General features: G+C 33.9%; 1 protein-coding gene across 2 annotated transcripts; it reads right to left on the bottom strand.

Moving 5' to 3' along the window:
- Positions 1 to 620: 620 nt before the first annotated feature.
- Positions 621 to 9,644, bottom strand: LOC117111304 (graves disease carrier protein-like). Of its 2 annotated transcripts, none has more exons than XM_033254230.1 (9): positions 9,559 to 9,644; positions 6,192 to 6,284; positions 4,965 to 5,098; positions 4,557 to 4,620; positions 4,100 to 4,218; positions 3,827 to 3,893; positions 3,556 to 3,718; positions 2,828 to 2,896; positions 621 to 2,118 (listed from the first exon to the last, which is right to left on the bottom strand). In XM_033254230.1, the coding sequence occupies exons 2-9, from the start codon at positions 6,256 to 6,258 to the stop codon at positions 1,944 to 1,946; spliced, it is 858 nt and encodes a 285-aa protein (XP_033110121.1). In that variant the 5' UTR covers positions 6,259 to 6,284; positions 9,559 to 9,644; the 3' UTR covers positions 621 to 1,943. The 2 variants fall into 2 exon arrangements, with proteins under 2 accessions (XP_033110121.1, XP_033110120.1); XM_033254229.1 differs by having other exon boundaries at positions 9,421 to 9,627.
- Positions 9,645 to 9,739: the final 95 nt, after the last annotated feature.

Below are 9,739 nucleotides of genomic sequence, written 5' to 3'. Positions count from 1 at the left end.
GCCTCAGTATTCTTCACATATTCTGCATGCTATGCGTGGACATAATAATTGCCTATGCATTATTACTAAGACCGTACACACTAAATAAACTTCTTTCTGTTATTATGTAGTTGAATTTTTAATGGATTTTCATGGATGTTGTAATGTTCTACACTGCATATTCATGTAGCTTACTAAGTTGCATTTTGACTCATGTCCTTTATATAATTTCTGTAGCACTATAGCAGGCTAAAAGAGATTAATGAGTTTTGATATTACTGTACTGTAGTTGGTTTGAAATTTGTACACAATAACAGGTATAATGGTCTGTTCAGATGCATGCATCATTAAACTTGATCAGTGACAGCCCCAAAGTGGGGGGTGGGGGGTGTGTGGGGAAGTCTAGGACCCCTGTCAGGAACATGTCAATAATTTCGTCAGAAAACACTGCTTTGGAAAAGCCTTTGTACAGTCATTGTCATTTCTGAGCATCTAGAGGTGGCTAATTTTAAAATTTGAAAACTTCAGTGCCAACCATGTGGAGGATTGAGGTTGACGTTGGACCCTCATCATAAAATCTTTGGCGCGACCATTGAACCTGATTAATTACTTGCAATAATTTGACTTCATAACCAGTAAGATACTACGATTTTGTACACACTTTATTCAAACAACTTGACAAACTTTGATTACAGTACAATTATATGCTCTTTAAACATTTAAGAACAAATTAAAAAGTTGAAGACATGTTTAATACTGTGCTTTGCATAGATTTTCATCCATGGGAATGTCCTAAAATAAAATTGTGATAAAATTTGGTGGAAACATTTAACGCACACATAATTACAGAACCAAAGCTGCTTTAATCTCATTTATACCACCAAAACCTGAAGATCATAATACAATTTTTTTTAGGGGGGGGGGAACACTAAACAAAATGAGTGTTCAAAAGATAAAGCTGATTTAACATTCTTTTTACCACCACAAGCAGGGAGGACAATGTATTGATTACTTCTTATAGACACCAGACCACCCCATATTTAAGTACCCACCCTTACAGGGATTCCAAACTAGCTTGTGTTTTAATTATTGATAAAATTATTTGTAATTAAACAAGATCCAACTTAAGTGACACCTCTCAAATTGGGACCCCTGTCTCTAGCAATTAAGTAATCCCGAACTTACTCTACATAAAATGATATAATTTTCCTTTAAAATAATTGGTACAATTTGGCAATGACAAAATTGGTATGCTATTATTCATAAAACTGTTTTATTTCATATACACAATATAGTTTCAGTTACTGGTACTTGAGTGGAATATCATCCTTAAATATTTATCATCTTTAAAGTTTTACTTTTACAGCATATTTATAAAACAGTATTAAGTGTTCATGTTATCTTGTCAGTGATACATCAGTAATCTTGCCCAATATACACACACGCAAGTTTGGGAAATCCTTATAAAGGGGACATGTTTTGGCCAAAAAGTGTTGTAAAATATAACTTCTATTTAGGAGACACCCCTTTTAGGGACACTTACTTTGGTCCCAAATTGCCCATAGTGGTTCTACAGTACAACACTTTCATGGTACACAATCATTATTATTTGGTAACATAATAAATTACAATGTATGGTTGAATGTCAGATCAGATTGAAACATGAAAGCCACTTGTGTAGCTCTGCAGGATTCTGTACGCTTACTCACTTGCATGGGGTTGGTAATGGATCACATCTTCATCCAAGACAGGAAATCACTGTGCTTCAAGGTCCTGTGCACTTTTTAATATTTACTTATCACACTAGCTGCCAATATACAATTCTGAGTGGAGGGAAGCATGGTAGGTGAAAAGCTTGTTTAACGCTGACTGCACCAATTTGGGTTCCTGAGACTACAAGCCTAGAGTCTTAACTAGTATGCTATGTGGTCCATTATGTATATATATAGGATGGTCAATTTTCATCAACTGCCTTTTTGTTTTGATTGAATATTCAAAAGCTGCTTCATAAATTCGTAGACAGTAAAGGAGACGGAGACAGACGGGATAGCTCGTAGATAGTTGATACTTAATCCACGATAAAGACCTTTTTTAAATCCATGGCGCTGATACACTATCAAAAGAACTTGCAACCAAGACCTTTAGAAAAACAAACACAGATAGTTATGTACCGTACTAAGAATTTTTTTTTATGATGCTAACACAGTATCACATACCACCTCTTTGTTACTAGGCAACAACCTATCAAAAAGCAGTTTTTACAGCTGAGCTTCCAGATAGCTACTGACTATCATAGCATTAGTAAATGATGTATAAGACCCTAACAATTTTGATGAAAAAACTAATAAAAATCACAACAAAAGTTATCCTATGTATACCATAGCACCTTGAATATAAGCCCAATGGGCTTAACTTCGAGAAGAAGCCCATCTCGAAATTGAAGCCCCCTCTTTAGTTTGCAAAAGTAGCCTCGAGAAAAGAAGCTCATCTCGAAATAGCATGGGCTTCTTTTCGTGATAGTACAATACACATACAGTACTTGTACATGAATTTTAAAGAAACAAAATAAATTTAAAACACGCTTGGTTTAAACAGAGTAGCCAGCCAATAGTTCCAGCCATGCCCTCCTAGCCAGTCAATACGTCTAAAATACAACAAATATTTACTGGAATTTTAATTGGGTCATAGTTCAAATTATAGCCCTTGGTGATCTGGAGGCTGTACTACGTCCTCGACTTTGTCTCAGAACATAGTACAGCCTGCAGATTACCTCGGGCTATAATTTTAACCAACCTAAACTTTGTGACTGAATGAAGCAAGCCGTGATGATTCCATTTACAGGACTTACCCAAATTGGTGGGGGTTTGCCAGCATGTGTCCCAGTTGCATTTTTCTTCTTGCTACATCAAGTGGGTAACTGTGAAATAAGTAATTTGTTTTAAAAATCAAGATTAAGAAGGCTTAAGTTAATAGAGCATCCATTCTGTAAATACTAAGTCACTCACTGAATTAGAATAAAATGAAATTAGTAATTTTAATATTCTTAATAATAATTTGCTTAATATATAATAATATTATACTAGGCAATAATTATATCTATTTTTCTTCTATTTTGTATGTAATATTTGTTCAAATATTTCATTTCCACTTCTGTCCACTTTCATTTGTAATTCCTGATGATGATAAAATTAATGTCGAAATATTGATTCCCAACACGATGGCGTGTATTTCAATACTTGGAGTATGTATTATACTTTCATTTGTAATCTGTTTGGGCTTTATCCCTTTCTGTGTCATTTATTTTAAGAGTGTTACCCTATTTCCTGATGATGACGTAATTAATGTCAAAATATTGAATCCTGACACGATGGCGTGCATTTCGATACTTGGAGTATGTATTATACTATGTTACCCTATGGAGTTTTCGATATGTTTTCCTTTTATCAATCGTTGAATGTTTTTTTATATGTTTATTGAATACTGCGTAAGTGATTTTAAATAACATGTACCTGAGTATCATTATCTTTATATGATGGAATTGCTGCTAATATCAAATTAAAAAAAAAAAAGATTTACGATATTGTTTGCGCTAAAGCCCCTGCTACACCACCAACTACTAGATTACAGGCTGTTGAGAGTACTCGTTCATCAGGTTGGCTCGGTGATGGTTTTGACAAAAACCTGGGACCTTGTTCCACAATAAAACGCTTTGCAGTTTCATAAGTATAAAATGCTATGCCTGAAAATAATTAAAATGGCTTAAATATTCTTTAAATTCAGAGGTCACAGAAAAATATATGCTTTGTACTCTATTAAAAATATTTTTTAAACGGATGAACCCTCTTACCTGCATAAGGTATCATACCAATAAAGGTAGGAATGAAACCCCTGTAAAATCCTTTCATTTTGCCCTCCTGTAAACAAAATTAAAATGGTTAAGTAAATTTAAAATGTTCAAATTCACATTATACTTAACGAACACTAATACATTACACACTTGTTGGTGTATTTAGTACTGTACTGTGCACAGAATCTTTATCGATCACAAAAAGAAATACAGATTAAAATTTATGTGTTCATAAGAATTTGAAAAAAAAAATTCATACAAACATGGAATTACCTGATGCCATATGGAGTGAAATGTATGGATAATACCGGAGTAATGCTCTCCATGAACCTGGAATGCTAGCCTGGCTCGAATGACATCCAAAGGGTAGGTAACCAGTACAGCCGTCACACCTAATCAAATAAAAATATCCACATATCTTAAACCAGCAGTGGCGTAGCACTTTCACGACAAGTGGTTCATCATACCCCGAGAGATGGCCACTCACACTTCAGCCCCCCCCACCCACCAACCCTGGCTGGGGCTGTGGTGGGACGAAACAGATTATGTGACAAGATGCCTAAAAATGGCACTCTCAGGCCAACTATCTTTGCTTGACAGATTTCACCATGACTCTCTGACGACTAGGGCAAGTGTCCTCAACGAGTTGGCCACGGCCCAGATGGCCCACGCGCTGGTGCCACCCCTGCTTAAAAATATTATTATTTCAAGGAAGAAGAGGTTAATTTACCTGCACCGGAGCCTGCAATTAGCCTTGCAATATGTGAATCTTGTCCTAGCCATGATTGTGTAATCTACGGATAAAAACAAATGATGAAAATCTTTCATCATGATGTCCAAAAAAAAAATATTAAACTAGTGAACATTATATGTTTTTATTTGAGAAAATAGACATCAGTGAAGTTTCTCATCCTAAATTAAACGAAAAAGCAGATTGAGTTGTTATGCTAGCAACACAGAATCTAATCTACTCCAATGTAGAAAAATTTGAAAGTTTGCTGTGTATCACCCTACTGTACTTCTAAAGTGTTCTCATGGAGACCACAACGTGACAAGGCAAGCCCACATGGAACATGAAGAAGGCAGGGATTAGAAAACTAGTTTATATTATTTTTTTGGCTCAATTAATGTGTCTAACCTTTTTATATTGCTCAAAAGACACAAACTGTATTGCACCATAGGGAAATATTCGAATCATCATTGCACCATTTCCTTTGTATAAACCTAAGAAGCCTTCCTTCTTCACAACAGCTGTTACTGCAGATGTCACAGCTAAAAAAAAAAACATCAACATTTTTACAATTGAAAAGCGGTTGTCATACAAAAACACATCATTGGGTGTTCTCTGCATGACAGAGAGTCAAAGGTAAGACAAATTGGTGACTGTTCATAAATATTGGTTTTTGGAAACACATTCACTCCATCCATCAATAATCATACATATAATAGAAACATTATGTTCAAGGACCGACATCCTAACATTCTATCTGAATGACAAGGTGATTCAAGTAAAGTGTTTTACCATTAAGCTCTCTTTACATTATCAAATTTTATGTGACAAAAAATGTGATATGCCCATATTTGGGTGTAATATTACATCATCATACCCATATATGGGCATATAACACAACATTATCGCATAAAATTTGATAGTGTGTACAAAACATTGAGCTCTGTCCAGATTATCAAATTTTCTTTGACAAAAAAAAATTGCATGCCCATATATAGTCATGATGTACCTATATATGGTCATGATATGATGTCATCATGACCATATTTAGGCATGTCACATGTTTCTGTCAAATAAAATTAGGTAGTCTGGACAGGACTTAAAAGATCTTAAAAGATAAACGTGAAGATTGGCATGACAGATTTTGAGCCAAGTTGTTGTATGCCCGTATATAGTCATGACGTGCCTATATATGGTCATGATGTGATGTCATCGTGACCATATTTAGGCATGTCACATGTTTTTGTCAAATAAGATTTGATAGTCTGGACACAAGTGAAGATTGGCATGAAAACAAGCAGCATGTTCCCCAAAGTTTGATTCCTAATGCAATACCTCAATTGCATTTTACTTACTATCACCAGCATTTGTTATATTTCATTTCAAACGGCTGTACAGTATATGTCATTCCTGATTAATGTCTAAATATTAATCTCAACAAGATGCTGTATATTTCAGTACTTGGAATAACTATACTTTCTTGTATAGTATGTAAGCATCAGGTAAATATACATGTTTTTACCTACAATACACTTATGGATTATGTGAATTTTGAATGGAAAATAGATTAGTTGACTTGGAATGACACATGAATATATGATCTATTGCTTGAAACTCCCCTTATACTATACCAACATAAGTGTCTGTAGTGTTCGTTTTGTGCTTGAAGAAGTATTTTGACACGATCAAGTGGAGCTATCATAGTTTTTGCACAGCATCCTGCAACACCTAAACAGACAGAAAATATAGATAGTAGCATTATTCTTTTGGACAAATTCATTTGGAATGAAGATAAACTGTTAACATTAACAGTGTAGCATTATTCTAGTATAGTAATATTATTACCTAAGTATTAAAAGAATAGTTTCAAAGATGCACTTTATTAGAAAGGTATTTAAAATTTAGCATGATGATATGGCATAGAATCTACACTTATAAAGTAAAAAGCTTTTGAATAATCAATTGGATTTCAAATTTTCAAACCACCTGTTGAAATAGAGAAACCATCTGATATTGAAATACCATACTGTAAATATTTTAATTGCATGGATGATACCTCAAAACCAGCTCAGATTTGTGCAGAAAATCGCTAGGAAAGTAGGTGCGCAGAATTGTAACTACTGCAACTGACATTGGTTATATTTAGGGAAGGGAAGGGAAACAGTGACAACCCCCAATATGTAGGCAGTTACGGGAAGGTTGAGGTGAATTATGGTGCACAAATCATTGAGTGTGCTATCCGTAACAACCTAGTGATCAGCATCACAATGTTTAAGGTGTCCCATAGGGCGACATGGGAATGCCCTGTCAGACATACTGCACATAGGGATAAAGGAGGATTAGAATGTAAACTCCCAGATACCGAAACCAAATTGATTACCTGTTAATTAGGAGAGATCAAATGAAATTTGTTCTGGATTGCAGGTCTTATAGCGGTATAAATGTGAAAACAGATTAGTTAAAGCTAGGTTAAAATTTGATTGGTATAAAATGAAAGCAAAAAGAATGAAAAAATATAAATCAGACATCGGAAAATTCCATTGTAAAGACAACCAAGAAGCATATAGAGAGAAGGTAATTGAAAAACTTAAGATAGACAAACCTAATTACACAAATGCAATACATGAAAATTAGACAAGAAGTATACAAAGTCGCAGCCAAAGAAATTATAGGAAAAAAACAATATAGGTTTTAAATCTCAAACAAAATCAGAAAAACAAAAGAAGCTCAGAAATGATATGAATGCCACGAAAGATAAAAATAAATGAAAAGAAATTAGAAAAGAAACCAAATATTAAAACAGTTACATACTAAAACAAAGAGAGAAAAGGATTCTAGAATGATGAAGTAGCTGAAATGAAATAGAAAAACAGAAAGATAATTCCAATCAAATGTATCAAGCAGTTAGACCTCTTAATTGTATATAAAGAAAAAAAAAACTTATCGTAACTACAGATAATGGCGTGACATCTAACGAAGAGGAACAGGTTAACAGGTTAAAATTATAACACATATTTACCATAAAGATAATGAGGATAAAATGTTTCGCCTGTAGAAATGACAGTTCCTTTCACCCAATATGAAATCAGTAAAGCTGTAAAATGTCTTAAGAATATAAATCCCCCAGAAGGGATGGGATCTATGCCGAATTAATTAAATAGGCACCAGTCGAAATTCATACAAAAATCGCAGAAATTTACAATGAAATGGCAAAAACAGGAAAAATGCCTGATGAAATAAATAATGGTATCTTGCACCCACTTCAAAAGCCTGGTAAGAAGCAAGGGCCCGTAAAAAACATTCGGCCAGTGACTCTGTTATCTGTAATAAGAAATCAATATAAACCAGAAAAGGTAATGACCAGTGGAAAAGATATATAAATATTTGGGAAGTCTACTCTAGATACCAGTCAAGATATTAAAAGAAGAAAAGCACTAGCTTCTGCTGCATATAACAAAATGAAAAATGTACTCGAAAGCAGAAAATTATCTAATAATATCAAGCTAAGATTTTATTTAATATGTATGTAGAAAGTATTTTTCCTTACAATAGTGAACTCTGGACACTCACAAAGGCACTCCCACAAAAATTGATGTACTTCAAAGGAAAATGATTTAGAAAGATATTAAATATCAATTGGTCAGACGAAGTCAGTAACACTGAGTTATATATCAAATTCACTAAACAAAATAACTGGAGTTATACAATTAAAGGACGTCGTTTTAATTTGTATGGACACTTGATATGACTACCTGATGAATCACCAGCAAAAATCGCAATAAAAGAAATACACAAAAAAATAAGGCGACCAAAAGGAAGACCAAAACTAACATGGATCGCGAAAGTTGAAAAAGAAATCAAACATACAATAGAAAAAACACAAAACCATCCTGCCCATGACAGAAGCAAATGGCTCGAAATAGTGGAGAGCCTTATGTCGCAAGACGAAAGACCCTACTGATGATGATATAATTAGGTCAAAGACTAATTTTCAGCTAAATCTGCGTGCAAATTGGCCCTTATTTTCAAAAAATGCGCAGATGGATTTTTCTGCTCAACTTTTGCCCGGAGGATATATTCCCCGTGCTGACCTTACTTTACAGTCTGGTTGAAATGGAAGGAAATTTATAAGCTTTATAATTATTATTCAAGGTTTATTTCAAAATGCATCGCAGCTGAAATTACAACAAAATGGTTACAATTTACATATAAAAAAATACAAATATATATAAAAAAATGAAATTCAACAAAATCAAGAAAAAAGTTAAAAATGCTACGAATATTGTGTTGAAAAATTGACACTAAAAAAAAAACATTAAAAATTGAACTTATTTAAGATTCATGATTCTCTATTTATGTCCTTACGGAAAATCAGTTGGTACATCACATCGCAAAACAAAATTCAGTAGTTAGTATAATAATAAATAGCTCGTAGTGGAGAAAATAAATTATAATTAGGCCATAATACTTATTTGATATTTTGATTAAGCATTCTAATGGAAAATGGTACGGATGAATTAAAAGATCTAGGCATAGGCCTATTTCAATGATGTTCTTGTGACTAAAAACGAATCCAAAATTATCAAGAAAGTACTATTAAATTGGTGCAAACACATTTAACTTAACACTGCTTGAAGCTAATTTAGGTCTTAATAATACAAAAAGAAAAAAAAAACTAATAAAATAGCTAGGCCTTAGGTCTATCCTAGGCCTCGTGTAGTGCCTTGGCTTCTGCCTAAAAAGAAAGTAAGAATCGGCGCTAGGAGGAGGAGAACAGCAGCCGAGGCTGGATTTAGGCCTAGTCTAGGCCTCAAGTAAGGTAGGCCTAGGGCTAGGACCCTTTATTTATGGTCTTCCACTTTACCTCCAGCCAAGAACAACTTGAGCACATCTGCTACTTCGGTGGATTTCATGATTTTTCACTTAACACATATTTGATGTAGTAAAATTAATTTGACAATGCATCATGATTTTCGAAGTTTGTCAAAATCTTAACTTTTACCGGTTGTTTTCTTTTCCTCGGTGACCGGTTTTCCAATAATCAGCTATCACTAATTGTAAATAGCACACCCTCTATTGTCAGCCGGAAGTTACATTATTATACCTGTCTCTTATACACATCTAGATGTGTATAAGAGACAGCATTTTACACTTTATGTGACATTATTAAAATACATTTCTTC

Source organism: Anneissia japonica, unplaced genomic scaffold, assembly GCF_011630105.1.
Source record: "Anneissia japonica isolate Jap-2015-1 unplaced genomic scaffold, ASM1163010v1 scaffold3309_len207512_cov194, whole genome shotgun sequence".
NCBI classification, from domain to species: Eukaryota; Metazoa; Echinodermata; class Crinoidea; order Comatulida; family Comatulidae; genus Anneissia; species Anneissia japonica.
This window is presented reverse-complemented; position numbering and strand designations above follow the sequence as displayed.